At 47.8% G+C, this 15,998-nt stretch overlaps 1 protein-coding gene across 1 annotated transcript in view; it reads left to right on the forward strand.

Annotated features, from left to right (window-relative positions):
* Positions 1–15,998, forward strand: part of TBXAS1 (thromboxane A synthase 1) — a 154,927-nt gene that overhangs the window by 72,792 nt on the left and 66,137 nt on the right. The window contains exon 5 of the mRNA XM_081287467.1: positions 4,755–4,871. Within this exon, the coding sequence (XP_081143593.1) occupies positions 4,755–4,871 (117 nt within the window). The remainder of the gene's footprint in view (positions 1–4,754; positions 4,872–15,998) is intronic.

The raw sequence follows: 15,998 nt of genomic DNA on the forward strand, positions 1-15,998 counted from the left end.
TGTCAGGGCCTGGCTCTCAATAAATATTTCAGTGAGAAGCCTCACCATCATCCTGAGAGGTGGGCACATTATCATCTCCAAGTTACAGATTGGGAAACTGAGGCCCAGAAAGGTCAGTTTTAAAGGTCACACAGAGCCAAGACTTGAACCCAGGGGTCTGAATCTAGGTCTGTTGTTACTTCTGCCTTATCCTGCTCAAGCCTGGGGTAGAAAGTACAGCCTGGGCTTCCAGAAAGCTCCATACCGTCTCCAGACTGTTACTATAAAGCACTGAGTCTGCATTGTGCTTGGAGAGGGTGAGGAATTGGCAAGAGCATGCCAGGTCTTATAAATCCAGTTAGGGAATTTGCACAAGAAGATGGTACCAGGGTAGATTTGTATTTTTGTCTTTTAACTGAGTCATTAAAATTTTGCATAACAATAGGGCACCATGTGATATTGGGTACATGTATACACTATCTAATGTGTAAACCAGGTTCAAAAGGTCTGTTTCCTCCAACATTTATCATGTCTCCACAGTAGAAGTATTCACTAGCCTTTCTTCTATCTTTTTTAGATACACAGTCCATAATGGTTATCTAAGTTCACCCAACCATGCAATAGCACCCCAGAGCTTCTTGCTCCTAACCAGCACCGGCTGATCAACCTCTCCCATCTCTACCTCCCCATCTCCTCCCCCAGCCGCCTGAAACCACCATTCTACTCTCAACTTCCATGAGATCAACTTTCCTGTTCTAGAGAGATCCCACTACAGCTGGACATGGTGGCAAGTGCCTGTTTGGAGGCTGAGGCAGGAGGATCACAAGTTCAAAGCTGGCCTCCACAACTTAGCGAGACCCTAAACAACTTAGTGACACCCTGTCTCAAAAAAATAGATAGATAGATAGATAGATAGATAGATAGATAGATAGATAGATAGATAAAAGGAGTACTCACCCTACAATGTGGAGAGTGGAAGGGTGGGATCTGGCAGGGAAATCAGGGGCTCAGGTAATGGTGACCTCGGCCAGGGCAGTGGTTGTGGGGATGGAGGCAGCTGCCCAGCAGAGATTTCCGAGCTGTGACTGATGGGATTTTAGTTGGGAGGAGATGACTCATGGTTGTGTGGTCTGGGTTGGAATGGGTCTTTCAAACATTTCAACCATGACTTACTAGAAGAACTGCATCTCCCATGTTGATGCAGAATAACAGAAAACACACACATACACACACACACACACACACACACACACACGTATGTTACATGTGCTCAATGATAAAATACAGACCCTTACTTTGTAAAGTTCTCCTCCCCCACCCCAGTCCTGGGAACTGAGCTTCGTACTAGGCAAGCGCTCTACCACAGAGCCACACTCCTAGTCCTGTAGTTTCTAGTCTATCTCTTGTTTCTTTCTTTTCACCACCCACTACACTGATCTCATGACAGATTCTGCCTTAGAGAGAGATTGGAGACACCTTCGCTGAGACTGGAACACACCAGCTCAGGCTGTCAGGTGGGGTCTGGAAAGCCCTGTGTCCCCAGATCTCTTTTCCCAAGACCCAGAATCCCCTTTCGGCCCAGCACTCAGTCCTGCCCTGTCAAACTCCCCAGTGTGCTCCTCACTCCTGCAGGGAAAGTTCTGGTACCTTTCAAGGTATCGCTTAGCACCTATGGAGACAGGGCTTGGCAGATTGAGGGAAGGGTTGTCTCCCAGGTACAGAGTTTCAGATTTGCAAGATGAAAAGAATTCTGTAAACAGATAGTGGTGACGGCTGCACAAAAATGTGAATGCACTTTATCTACTGAACTGCACACTAAGAAATGGTTAAGACAGGAAATTCTATGTTATGTCTATTTTGCCACAGTTTTTTCTTTTTGCTGTACTATGGGTTGAACCCAGGGGTGCTCTACCATGGAGCTATACCCCCAGCACTTTTTATTTTTCTATTTTGATACACAGTCTCACTAAATAGTTGGCCTTGAACTTGCGATTCTCCTGCCTCAGCCTCCTGAGTTTCTGGGATTACAGGTGTGCACCACCACATTAGGCACAACTTTAAAAAACTATGTGTAAACTCACTCTTTAAAATGTCTGGTGTGTTGTTCTGGAGATGAAGTCTGTGGGTGGAAGAGTTCTGGATGACTTAGATCCAACCCCTCCAAAGCTCAAACTTCCCGAGTGGTGTCCATGAGTGGTGCATGGCCCTGGTGGCACAAGGCAGGCTTGGGGCCTCAGCTTCCAGGGTTCCTCCTCAGACAGCCTTGCTGGCCCTGCTCCCCCACACCCTCTTTCCTTCATAATGTCCTCTTTCTCCTAAGCTGTGGTATCTATTTCTTGGTTTATGAGCTTTCTCTCTACTTCTCCACTAGACCAACCTCCCCACAAGGCCAAAGCAATGACTTTTGGATTCAGCTCTGTCTACGCAGCTTCTGGAAACTGGTCTGAGTTTGCTAGAGGCCAGAACAGACTCCCACAGACTGGGAGACTCACACAACAGACTTTCATTTCCTCACAATTCTGGAGGCTGGAAGTCTGCGAGCAGGGTGAAAAATTCTGGCTTTTGAGTAGTGGGCCAGTTCTCTAGATGAGCTATCAAACTCCCAAGTCCCTGCCAGCTTCCACTAGTAAACCCGATTCTGCCCCTCAGGGTCACCCAGCAACCCAAACACACGTGTGAGTGCATGAGCGTGTGTACACACACACACATACTCACACACTCTACATTATTTAATGTCCTCTTGCCATCTGATAGCCTTTTTGAAATGACTAAATTGCTGGTCTCCTTCTTCCAGTCTGACATCTAGAAATGAAGCATTACAATAATCACTGCCCCCAGACTTTGCCATCAAAAAATGGGGGGTTCTGAAAGAGCCTCTAGGCCAGGAGAGAGCGGTGGCTGGCGAGGAAGGTGTCTAAGGGGCGTGATGACATATCACACAGAGGCTGAGATTTGTCCTTCAGGTGCAAGATAAAAAATAGCACGGATCCAATCCCCAGGTGTTAAGGACGGATCCAAATTCAATCAATCTTGACTCTTATCTCTAATTTATTCTGTCTCTTCAGAGCCACACAAACCCCCATCCGCCTTCCTTCTAGTGAAATGTCTTCTCAGTGTGGCAGGAGGGGGCTTTGCCCACTCTATAAATACACAGAATGTCTGATTTTCTCCTTTGACTCTGGAACCTAAACAAACAGATTAGGTTCCAAAAATTCCATAAAACCATAATTTAGTGGCCACAGCACTCCTAAAGAATTTCATTCTAAATATAGAGAGGTATTCCTCGGCAGAAAAATATCCAGCTACTTGGTTCTAATATATAATTAAATCCTCTAGATACTTTGCAGTTATGTTTTATGGCTTATTTTGAGTGTTCATATTTTATCAGAAAATTATAATTTTCCTCTAAATAGGAGTTTTTACAAGGCTTTTGAATTATGATGGCTGGCTTCATGTTTCAACTATAATTAAAACAGTGGAAAGAAATAGCGGAACCGTACAGCACCACGTGGTCCTGAAGAGGGCTGGGGCCTGCATTTCCCCTGCAGTCCCTGGGCTGGGGACACTCCAGCCAAGTGTGGGGTAGCTGGCTTTAGCAAGGAATAAAGGGCCTGGGAGAAGGGAGAAGGAGTCCCCAGACCCCTTGGCAGGCTTGGGGCCTCAGCTTCCAGGGTTCCTCCTCAGAGAGCCTTGCTGGCCCTGCCCCCCACACCCTCTTTCCTTCATAATGTCCTTTCTCCTGAGCTGTGATAGTATCTGTTTGTTGGTTTATGAGCTTTCTCTCTACTTCTCCACTAGACCAACCTCCCCACAAGGGCCAAAGCTTTGGATTCAGCTCTGTTTACGCAGCTTCTGGAAGCTCGTCTGAGTTTGCTAGAGGCCAGAACAGACTCCCACAGACAGACTGGGGGACTCACACAGACGCTCATTTCCTCACAATTCTGGAGGCTGGAAGTCTGAGAGCAGGGTGTGGGCAGGGTTGGGGACAGCCATCTTCTCCCTGTGCCCTCCACCTCTTCCCTCTGCATATGGCCATGTCCTGATTTTCTCTTCTTATGAGGATCTTATATTGGATTAGGACCCACCCGAATCATTTTACTTCAGCTACCTTTTTTAAAGGCCCTATGTCCAAACCCAGTCTCATTCTAACGTTCTGGGGATTAGGACTTCAGTAGGTGAAGTTTTTTTGTGGGGGACACAATTCAGTCTATAACACATTAGGCATTCAGCGGATATTTGTTGATTGAGGAAAGAAATGAATGAATGATGGAACAGACACACGGCGGCAGACATGTTTCTGGAGGGCCCTCCTTCCTCCCCTCCCCTCTTCCCTCATCCATTCCTCAAGGATCCAGACACATGAGTCTGTCGACTCTGGGTCCAACTGACACAGCCCACAAAATCCTTTTCCATGAAGCTCAGACATGAACCTCAATCTGACACATCTCCAGGAAGACCACCACGTCTAACCTCAGAGGACCTCCTCAGCAGAGAGCAGCAGGAAACAGGGGCCACTGAGCTACTTCTATGGTGATGACCACACTGTGACAGGGCAGATACGGGCCAGCAGACCTTGCCACCCGCTCCCCCTGGGCCTCAGCTGTGGATCATTGTCCACAAGCACTTAGAGCTGTCTTCCGTATCCTTGCAAGGGAAACCTCCTAAGCGTTGGTCACTGATGAATTGTAACCAGCGTGTTTACCGTGAACTTGTATTGCCTCCAAGGTGGCCTTGGCTCCCTGGGTCCTGACCCTCTGCTTGTCCCTTTCCAACAGGCCACAGGGTTGGAGCCCAAGTTGGTAGCCAACAGCATTCTGTTCTTACGTGACAAAAGATGGGAAGAGATCAGAGGCGTCCTGACTCCTGCTTTCAGTCCTGCCAAGCTGAACGAGGTAAGACACAGGAAATGCCCCTCTTCCCCTGAGGAATGAGCTTCTCCCTCCCAATAGCAGAGAGCCCGATCAGGTTGCATCACCGGCCCAGGTGGCACATCCAAATGCCCTACTCACTGTGGCCTTCATGCCCCTCTTTCATGAGAAAGCTCAGGATACTGTGCTATGATGCGTCTTCCATCTTCCCAGCCACTGTAAATCCATCAGTGAACAGTGCTCTGGCTCTGTCCCAGACACTGCTGGATGCCTTTTCAGGAGAAAACTGGACCAGTGCTTCTCATACTCCCATGTACAATGGGTCCCGGGGGAGCTTGTTAACATGCAGATGATGCTTCAGGAGGTCTCGGGTGAGGTCCCAATGTGTGTCTTTAAACAACCCAATCCCCCAATGAACAGCAAGCACATTGCACAGAGCAAGGAAGTAGACAACAGCCTGAGTCAAAGGCAGGTGCTGAATCACCTGAGGTGAGGGCTGTGGATTCTGGGGGAGGAGGATGGAGAAGTTTCCTGGCAGAACTCTAGGTGGGCAGCCATGCCAGGGTAACCTTCAAGGCCAAAACAGAGGGACAAGTGGACTCCACTCGGTGCTCCAGCTCTTTAGCACCCTGGGTGCTCTCCTTTCCCAGCCCAATGCTGCTCTTCCCTACCAGCTGTGCAGCCAAAGGCCCGGGTCTGCAGGAACCTCCCAGGCAACTCATTATCGCCTGCCCCTGGTCCTGGGGTTTTTGTCTGAGCCTGATGGATTGCTGGTCTGACCTTGGTGTCTGTAGTTGTGAATTCTGCATTAACTCGAGAGTGAGAACTCAGACCCTTTTGATGTGGGGTAGCAACTGGGCTTCCCCAAACTGACTCCAGATCTGGGGCAGCTCCAAAGCAAGTGACCTTCCACAGTTTGGGTGGCTGTTCTAGAACACTGGGTTTGGAGTAGCCTGTCTTCAGTTTAACACGTTAAAGCTCCTCTTCGCTCAGTCTGAAGATGCTCAGCCACAGGGCCCTGAATTCCTATGAATCTGAAATCTTCCCAAAGAGACAGGGTTCCCCGCTTCCTCCTATGCAATTAAACACACTCAGGAACTAGTGAGCCTGACAGTTTTCAATGAAGTTGGGTTTTTTTTGGAGGGGGTGGGTATCAGGGATTGAACTCAGGGGCACTCGACCCCTGAGTCACAATCCCCGCCCTATTTTTTTTTTTGAAAAAAGAGAGAGAGAGAGAATTTTTAATATTTATTTTTTAGTTTTCGGCGGACACAACATCTTTGCTGGTATGTGGTGCTGAGGATCGAACCCGGGCCGCACGCAGGCCAGGCGAGCGCGCTACCGCTTGAGCCACATCCCCAGCACCCCCCCCCATTTTGTATTTTATATTTTATTTAGAGGCAGGGTCTCACTGAGTTACTTAGGGCCTCACTAAATTGCTGAGGCTGGCTTTGAACTCTCAATCCTCCTGCTTCAGCCTCCTGAGCTGCTGGGATGACAGGCGTTAATCATGAAGATTTGATCTGCATTTTCATGAGCAGCCTCTGCTGCTTGGGGGCAGAACATGGGCCATTGGTCCCACTAGCTCGCACTCACCACTCCAAGGGATCCCATGTTTATGGACACACTTATGCTCACGACATCCCCGTGAGGTGGATACTACTGTCCTTGCCATCCCTGTTTTACCCAGGAGGAGACGAGGCATGGGCAGAGCGAGTGCTCTGATCACACAGCTGGTGAGTGGCAGAGCCAGGGCTAGAATCACATCACTTCCGTGTGGCTGCCTCTCTGACCTAGGGGGGTTGAAGCCCCTCTGACTGTCCCAGGGGGCAGTCTGCAGAGAGAGGCAGTGGAGTCCTTGGGCCTCTGGGAGCTGAGGGGTCACAGCCTGCTTCTCCCTTTCCAGCCTAGGTTTGGAGCTGACTGAGGTATGGAAACAGGTTTCAGGCAGAGAGATCAAATGCCCTCCTTCCCTACTCACCTTAACTGAGTGAATGCAGCCTCCTATGATCTGGTGGGTTTGTGGATCCTTCTTCCAGAATGGGTCCACTGTACCGCTACCCGTGTGGGGGTGGGGGAGCCCGGGCCCACACATGCTCAGTTCCTTCTTCCCAGGCTCAATTGGATAAGAGGATACAGCAAGGAACAGCCATCCTGGGCCACGGGGGCCCATTGCGGTCACCTGGGGAGCGTGGAAGCCCACTGTTGCCCAGGTCCCCCTCCTAGATATTCAGATTGGATTGGTTGGGTTTGAGAGGCAGCCCAGGCTCCAGGAGCTTCTCCGGCTCTCAGGTGAGGCTAATAGAAAGTCAGCACCAAGCAACACCACCACGAGAAACTTCCCACGAGACGAGAGGAGGGGAAGGAACCTCTGCGTTCACTGGGGCGATTGATCCTGCTCCACATTTATCTCTTATCTATTGAGGTCCCATGGAAGAATTTATTTGAAGGAAGGGACTGTTTAAAAAAAAAAAAAGACCACTGTTCCACACCACCTGTATCAAATCCCACCACTAAAACAATGAGGGAACGAAAAGGTGGGGTGGGGGGAGGGTGACCTAGGGCTGACGGCAGCAGCTCAAGCATGACGTCTCATCCGTCTTCATTCGTCAATAAGCAGTGACTTCCCAGCACTATAGATGTTCCTCACTGTGTTAAAAAGAAGCTGATAGAGGGCATGAGGAAGAGAGGGAGAGAGGGAGAGAGAAAGGAAATAAGTTAGTTCAGGGGGAAAACGTTCTCTCATCTTGAGCTCTGATTCGTTGATAAAGTAGTCTGATGGGGTCTAGATTTCCTTAGCACCTTACAGGAAAAACTCCAGAAAATGACCCATTGTCATTGCCCAAACCAGTCCAGTGCTCCTGCTTCTGAAAGCCAAAGCATCTGCTGGTTCAGAAATCAAGTCCTCAGCGCCTGAATCCGTTGCAGAAGATAAAGTTCCTCTGATCTGTTCACAGCACTAAGATGCCGGGCTGCGGTGGTGGAGGGCAAAGCAAAGCGACTCCCCGGACAGCACCCCTAGGGGCTGCCTCACATAACCCCAGTCAACCTGAAGCTCCACTGAAAGTCGTTTTTTCTGCCCCAGAGAGTTCGATGCAGGTCCTTGGGTTTCTATGGAAAGAATCCCACTCCCGGGGTGGGCTAGTCAACTCCCCCCACCTCCGGAGACGCTGGACCTGGTGAGTGTGAGGCCTCTCAGGACACCCGTGGAGGAGAGCTTAGCCTAGTGGACCTGGAGCTCAGGGGAGAAAGGGAGAAAGACGATCACAGACACAGTGAGGCCACCCAGGAAGTGCATCCTGTAAGTGTCAAGGGCTCTGAGAAGATCTATATTTAAGGGAGGAGTAGAGGAGAGACCTACCAGGGACATTCAGGAAGAACAGACCGAAATGGAAGCCAGGAGGACATGAAGGGGAGAGCATCTTAAGCCAGGGGTGTCCCCTGTGCTCACACAGGAGGAAACACAGAATGCAAAAGGGTGACAGAGGTGGGGATTTGGAGGTGTGTGAGCCACAAGTGCACTTCGTGTCCATAGTCCACGTGCCCAGGGCTTCCCTCACCCACCCCACCCAGGGGGCAGTGCTCAACTTTGAACCACACATCAGGCTTCCCTGAGCCCCAGTGCAGCAGTGGCCACGGGAGCCGTGCTTATGAAAGAGCTTCCGAACCCCAACAGCAGATCCCTCTGCCTAAGAAGGGAAAGGTCTGGGGTTCTGAGCACGGAGGTCATTGTTGTGGCTTAGATGTGGTGTCCCCCAAAAGCTCACGTGTGAGACAAGGCAAGAAGGTCCAGAGGAGAAATGATTGGGTTACAAGAGCCTTAACCCAATCAGCGAATTACCCCCCGATAGGGGTTAACTGAGTGGCAATGAGGTGGCTGGAGGAAGGGGGCATTGGGACGTAGCTTTGGGGTACACATTTTGTACCTGGAGAGCGGAGTCTTTCTCTGCTTCCTGATCATGAAGTGCATGCACTGCTTCCCTCCACCACACTCTCCCACCATGATGTCCTGCCTCACCTCGAGCCCCAAGGAATGGAGCCAGTCTTAAAATGACTGTGAGCCCTCAAATAAATGTTTTCTCCTCTACAATTGTTCTGGTGGGTCTTTGAATTGCAGCAGCGAAAAAGCTCATTAAAACAGTCATTCTAAGCCGTGGTGTAGACGGGATGCAGAATGTGCCAGGAAGTGGTTTCTAGCCTGCAGAGAAGATGGGTGGAAGGGAGACAAAAGGGAGGGTAGCCCCCCACAGCAGTATCCTGACAATCTCTGTGTTAGGCAGCTTTTTGTCACTGTGACCAAAACAGCTGAGAAGATCAACCTAGAGGAAGCAAGGTTTATTTGGGGTCATAGTGTCAGAGGTTCAAGTCCACGGTTGGCCAACTCTTCTCTGGGCCTGAGGTGAGGCAGAACGACCCGGCAGAAAGGTGTGGCAGAGGAAGGTGGCAGCTCTTGGCAGCCAGGAAGTGGAGAGAGGAGAGGGAAAGGGCCTCAGGGTAGAGGCACCCTTCCGGGGCACACCCCTGGGGATCCACCTTGTCCAGCCCCACCCCAACCTGCCTACAGTTACCACCCAGTTTAGTCATTCAAACGAGGATGGACTCATTAAGTTACAACGCTCACAATCCACTCATTTCACCTCTGAATATTCATACAAAGGAGCTTTAGGGGGGCACCTCATATCCAAACCACAATAACCTCATTCACCAACATACTGAGTTTCTGGGCGCTTCCTTGGACTGCAGCCTTGGACTGTCGGTCACTGGCTCTCACTGTGGGACCAAGGTCTGCATCAGGATCAGTTGTTAAAAAATATATAACCGCAGCCACCCCAAGCCCTACAGAACTGAAATGCCTAAGGGTGACTGAGCACCTGTACGTTGCGAAAGTCCCCCGCATGAGTCCTGCTGAAGCCATCTGTTGTAAAGGCTCCTCTCCATCCCTGTCTCACCGTCTCACACCCACTGCTTCTGAAGCCCAGGGTGCCAGCCCAGCAGCCCCGCCCCTCGCCTGCTTTATTCCCCCCGTAGCACTAACAATCCATTTAGTTCACTCATTTATTGTTTTTTTATTGTGTGTCTCATCCTGCTAGATGTATGCTTCAGGAGGACAAAGGTTTTCTCGTCTCTGGTTTTTTCTTTACTATTAACTACCCACAATAGGTGCATAACAGGCACTCCATAATGGTGGCTGAATGGATGGATGATAAATCAAAGACCCAAGAAGCTTTTTACCTATCCTAAGTAATGGCATATGACAAGACTGAGATAAAAAAATAAAAGGAAAATCATTTTATCAAGAAACAGTTACATAAGAGGATGTGGCAAGTTATTGGCTTTCTCTTTGGAGGGTCACAGTGTATACATATAAAAATAGAGAAAGCAGTTCACGAGGACACAAAGAGAATGAGACACGGAGATGGGAGTCCACTCAGAGAGGCTGAGCCATGGGTATTCCGCTGTGGGTACCTGAGTCAGTTTTCCCAGAAGTAGCTGTGAAATATCAGCCCCTTGAGTCCTTTCCGAGGACATACGTTGTTTTTGGACTTTTTCAGAGTGTATTCTTGGGATAGAGGCTTGTTTTTCCTTGAAATTCTGAGGCTTTTTCTTTAGAACTGTGGCTGCTATATCCTTGTCCACCTGTGTCTGTAAGTGACATTAGCATCAAAGGCTCTAAATGGCCCCCATCTTTACTTACCTGGCTATTAGTCTGCCTCCGTCAATGATGATGGGAGTTACTTTAAAATCAGCTTTATGTCATTACACCATATTTTCAGTTAAAATGAAACTGGGTTTGGGCTCTACTTTTACCAGGGATAATATGTAGAGCTAGAGAAGCCAGCTCTGAAAATGTGATTGGTGCAGACCTGATTCAGGAAGAAGAGACCTCTGCTGTCACAGTCCGACGACAGATGAGATACTGGGTTTGGATGAAAGCATAACTGAGCATTGCTGGGAAAACACTGATTTTTTTGTTAGGGATAATTCTGCCCAATTATCCTGCCAGTTTCCATCCGCTCCCCCCCCCCAGGATGAATGCTTTGAAAAGGGCAACAAAGAGATTTATTTAGAATTTGGTAGTCTTTTGGCTAGATCCCTCGTCAAAGACAATGAGTAAGTAATCCTGGGGTTGGGTAAAACTTTTCTATGGATCAGGTAGTAAATAAATTTTATTTCAGAAAATAAGATCAAAACTAAATTCGTATTTCTTTGAGGGGGAAATGTAAATAACAAGAGCCCCTGAGGACCCAGGTTAGCATGTGTTTTATTTTTAAATTTTGTAGCTCATCTGAAAGAGGGAGAACACAGTGAAATCCACATATTTGTGTATTCCTCTAAGCTCTTCTGATTTGAAAAAATATTCAGTCCGTAAGAATAACTTCCGGAGACTTTTCTAAGATTGTGTGAGTCAGCATAAAAATGGCAGGTAACCTTCAGTTGTAAGCAGGAAAAAAAGAACACATTAAGGTGAAAATCATCTGAACTGTACTGATGTAATAAGGAACTTCAAGCTACTGCTGCTATGATTTGGACCTTGGAATGTCCCCCAAAGTACCCTGTGTTAAAGGTTTGGTCCCACAAGTGACACTATTGGGAGGTAGTAGATCTGGGAAAGGTGGGCCTAGCAGGAGGTCTTCAGGTGATTGAAGGTGTGCCCTCGGAGGGATTGCAAGACTGCACCCTTTCTTCCTCAATTTTGCTCCCTGGCCATGAGGTAAGAGGTTTTGTTCTGCCATATATTTCCACCACAACGTGCTGCCACACAAACCCAAAGCAACAGAGCCAACTGATCGTAGACTGGAACATCCAAAACTATGGGGCATAATGAACATTTTCTCTTTATAAGCTAATTATCTCAAGTATTTTGTGATAGTGATGGAAAGCTAACACAACTACCAAGGAAAAGACTTTGAAATCATTGAGGATGACAAGGTTACATAATTTGGTGAAATAATTGTAAACCATCTTCTTTGGGAGTCACCATGTGCTTTAGCACATTAAAGACTTGGGAAAATCTTTAGTAAATAAATCTGTTTTGCTTATTCTGGGTTCAAATAGATTTTCAAACAGTGAAAGCATGGGTAATTAACTTCTTCATTGGCTAGTGAGAGGAACAAGGCTGTTGGGCCCCAGGCCTTTGCAGGCAGCTTCCATGGTGAACCTCATTTTTGAGTTCCTCTAGCAGAGGCCAACTTCCAAATTGAAAGGACCGTAGACCCAATCTAATGTGGCAGCATATTAGTCAGCTTTGTGTTACTATAATGAAATACCCAGGCAGCTAACTTATAAAGACAAAAGGTTATTTAGCTTGAAGTTTTGCAGGTTCAAAGTACAAAATTAAATGACCCTATTGGTTTGGCCTCCAGGGAGGGTGACAGATGGTGGCACTTCATGGCTAGAATGCATGTAGGAGCAAATGGCCACATCTCCAACTGAAGGAGAGAGAGAAACCAGAGTCCCACAGTTCCCTTTGAGGCATGCTCCTAGTGACCTCAGGTCCAGCACCTTAAAGGTCCAGCACCTCCCAATACCACCACCCTGAGGTCCAAGCCTTTACATATGGACCTCTGGAGGGACACTCGACGCCCAAATCATCTCCGACAGCTTGTGTGTTCTCAGTCCTCAAAGCCCAACATAAATGGTGGGCATTTCTTCATTCACCCAGGGTCAGGGTGGCCTGTGTCACTCCAGAGCAAACAAGGCAACCACACTGCTGTGCCCGGGGACCCAGTGTTCAGAAAGTCACACTCACAGGGGTGGCGGGCATCTTGCCCAGCACTGAGAATCCGGCTCTCTGCCCAATTTTTCACTTTCCATCCAGATGTTTTCCGTCAGGAAGGCATAGTCCATAACAGACGTGGGTCAGAGGCAAATGCGGTTATTATTCCCTGTGGGCCTTTCCTGCCTTGGAGGAGACATATTACTCAGGAATGACTCCCATTTTCAAAAATTCAAGTTGATCTAGCCGGCTTCCGAGCAAATGCAGAGCTGCGACCATTTCAGAGCAAAAGTCTTTGCAGGATCACAGTCATCAACACAGTTTTCTTTGGCCTTTACATTTCCACTGTAAACTCGTCAGACAGCCACATTCGGGGGCTTCTAAGGCAGAACACGGTTTTCCAATAACGTTGGAGCAAGCATCTTTCTCCAGGCAGCATCGGCCTACAGCAGTCTATTTTTAATATTTGCTTTTATTTCTTAATCCTTCTGAACAATAAAAATGAAAGTCATTATAATCAAGTGTGGCTGTGGCAATAAATACTTCAGGGTCCAAAAATAAATACATTGTCCCTGCCTGACCAGTTGCCCATTTTCCAGAATGTCTGGGTATTTATCTAGCAGCAAGAGACCATTATCCCGTGGCACAGTTGTATGCCACGGACACCTAATCTCCTAATTAAAATCGGTGTAATGATGGACTGTTTAAATTCTAGTTAAAATGTTCCTTTTCCATTTGCATTTAAAAGAAAACACACTCCTCGTCCCGGCCACCCCATCCTGGGTTATAATTCGGCTTTCCTTTGCCAGAATCATAATGTCACTCCGACTTGCTGCTGGTTAAATCTAAAAGAGCATCGAAATGCCTCAAAGCTTGGCCGTTGCCTGGCAACACCAGCAGCCACCTCCTCACCCGGGTGAGTTCTAATTGGTCACAACTCTTGACAGGAGTCACTGACATATTAGAAACGACACTTGATTATTCACCTAGATGGCTAGAGCTGATACTTATCAGTAGGACATTTTGCATAAAAATGAGTCACGGATGTTTTTAATATCTGGGTGGCAGTTTAGCACTGGTGTAGTGGAGGAAGGCAGTGATAAGTTTCGTTAGCTAGAATTAATTTTTTCATTTGTTAGTCACCAGTTTAGAGCATTTTGAGGTGTTCATTTTTCCATTTTTTGAACCAACAGTAAAAGTACTTTCTCCCGCCCTCATTAGATCACCCTTATTTATATCACCCTTATTTATATCACCCTTATTTATTCAGAAAATTCCCTTTTGACATCAGTTCCAAACCAACGTTACCCACAGTCCTACTAGATTAGTCAGCTGTCTGTCACTATAACAAATATCCAAGATGATCAAGTAATAGAGAGAAAAGTCTTATTATGGCTCACAGTTTTGGAGGTCTCAGACCATGAGCAATTGACACGTTGCTTTTAGACCTCTGCTGGAGTGGGGGGCAGCATCATGGTGGGAGAACTTGGTATAGCAAAACCACACCCCTGGGGGCCAGAAAGCAAAAGAGAGGAAGAGGAAGGGGTCAGGGGCCCACGGTCTCCTTCAATGGCACCCCCATGACCTAAAGACCTCCTACTAGGGCCCACCTCTCAGGCTGGAGAGCCTTTAATACATGGGCCTTTGGGAGACATTCCAGATCCAAATAACAGCACTTACTGAGCATCAAATAGGAAGAAATGTTCAATTCATATATTACAAGTATTTATTACTTCCTGTCTTTAAGGGGTTTATAAAGAGCAGCAAGGCACATCAATTACTGCATTATGACCAAGTAGTGGGAGGTGGTGACAGAGCCCATGTCCTGTTTTGAGGATCAGAAACCACTTCAGGGCGAAGGGAATAGCCTTGGAACTGACCCAGGATGAAGCTGCTGAGTTCTGATGGTGGGAGAAGGTGTGCTACAGGCCCATGAGTGCGAGAACAGAGTCACCTGGACAGGCAGCCCAAGGCGTGTTCAGGGAACAGCTGGAACACAGCATGCACGGAAGGGATTAGTGAGAGAGAGAACTGGCAAAGTAGGTTGAAACTCGTAGAGATGGCCATTCTGTGCCAGGGGGAGTGTTTGTTGTGTCCTTCACTAGAGAGCCAGGAGCTATCAAATACTTGAAATGGCAGAGTGACTTGCTCAAAAGTCACCTGCAGGAAAAAGAATTCCACTTCAGCTGTTTAGCCTCCAAGATGCCAGACGTTCCCTACACCTGGTGGGTGGTGGGGTAGGGGGACAAACTCTTCTGGAGCAGATGAGGGGAACTGCAGATTGTACCTCTGGAGTCTCCTCTTTACAGTAGCCCCCCAAGGTGGCCAGTCTACCAGGGGTCATGTTTGGTGCTAGGGTGACAGTCTGGTTTTTTCTGAGTCTCTCTTCATGCATGGATCGATGACTCACCTGGGTTACACACATCAACTTATGGGGATCTTCTTAGTTTAGGAATGTAAGGAAACACAAGAGGCATCCTCTCCTCCTACACAGGACATATGTCTCCCTCGGCACTCAGAGATTCTCCGTTCTCCAAACACCCAGGGCTTCCAAAGGCTTTTTAAAGGGTGTGTGTGTGTGGGGGGGGGTTGTTGGTTTCTTTCTCAAGTTCATGGCACCAGATCTGCATAGAGAGAAATTATAACCTAGAAGTGATTGAACTGAAAGGTAAAGGGGACATGGGCACAAACCAGGAGTCAGACAGTCTGGAGCTTTGATTCTCACTTTCACAAAATTATTTGAACACAAAAGTACTCAGTTTCCTCTCTGTAGGTCTTCATGTATAATTCTGAAGTCGAGGCATTAAAGAGATGACAAAAATCTCTCTTGGTGATGACATGTGGTCACTGCAAGTAGATAGGCCCAATGAGCTGACCCTCTACCGCCCTGACCTTGGAAGTTGGCTGTTTTTTCCAAGGTTCCATGCAAATGTCTCAACCTGAGACTCCATGGCTTCCTTGGAAACCTAGAAGGTCGGTGGAGAGGGATGTTACCACTCATTTCAATTAGCCCCTCATTTGGAGTAAGAACCCCAAGTTCAGAAAGGTTCAAATGTTATGCCCAAAGTAAGAGGCAGAACCATCATGGATCTTGGGGCAGGTTTTTAGCAAACTACATCATATTCATGTTAAGATAGAAAGAACCCCTAAATCTACTGTTGTGTCATGGGGCCTGCCACATCAACTCTCTCGGGGAGTGTTCACCCAGTCCTCACAGAGATACTTCTACAAAACTGACCGAGGATCACGGTGCTCATTCCTGATATGAAACGTACCCCCAAATCTCCAGTCATGGATGACAACTACGAGAGTTGCCCAAGAAAGTCACATTGAGAGTAAGTTATCTATCTATTGCTATGTAACAAGATTGCCCCCAAACGACAATTTGTTTGATCCTTGTTTCTGTGGCTCAGGCACCACTGGCTTAGGGTCCA

Source organism: Spermophilus citellus (assembly GCF_964194105.1).
Source record: "Spermophilus citellus genome assembly, chromosome: 3".
NCBI classification, from domain to species: domain Eukaryota; kingdom Metazoa; phylum Chordata; class Mammalia; order Rodentia; family Sciuridae; genus Spermophilus; species Spermophilus citellus.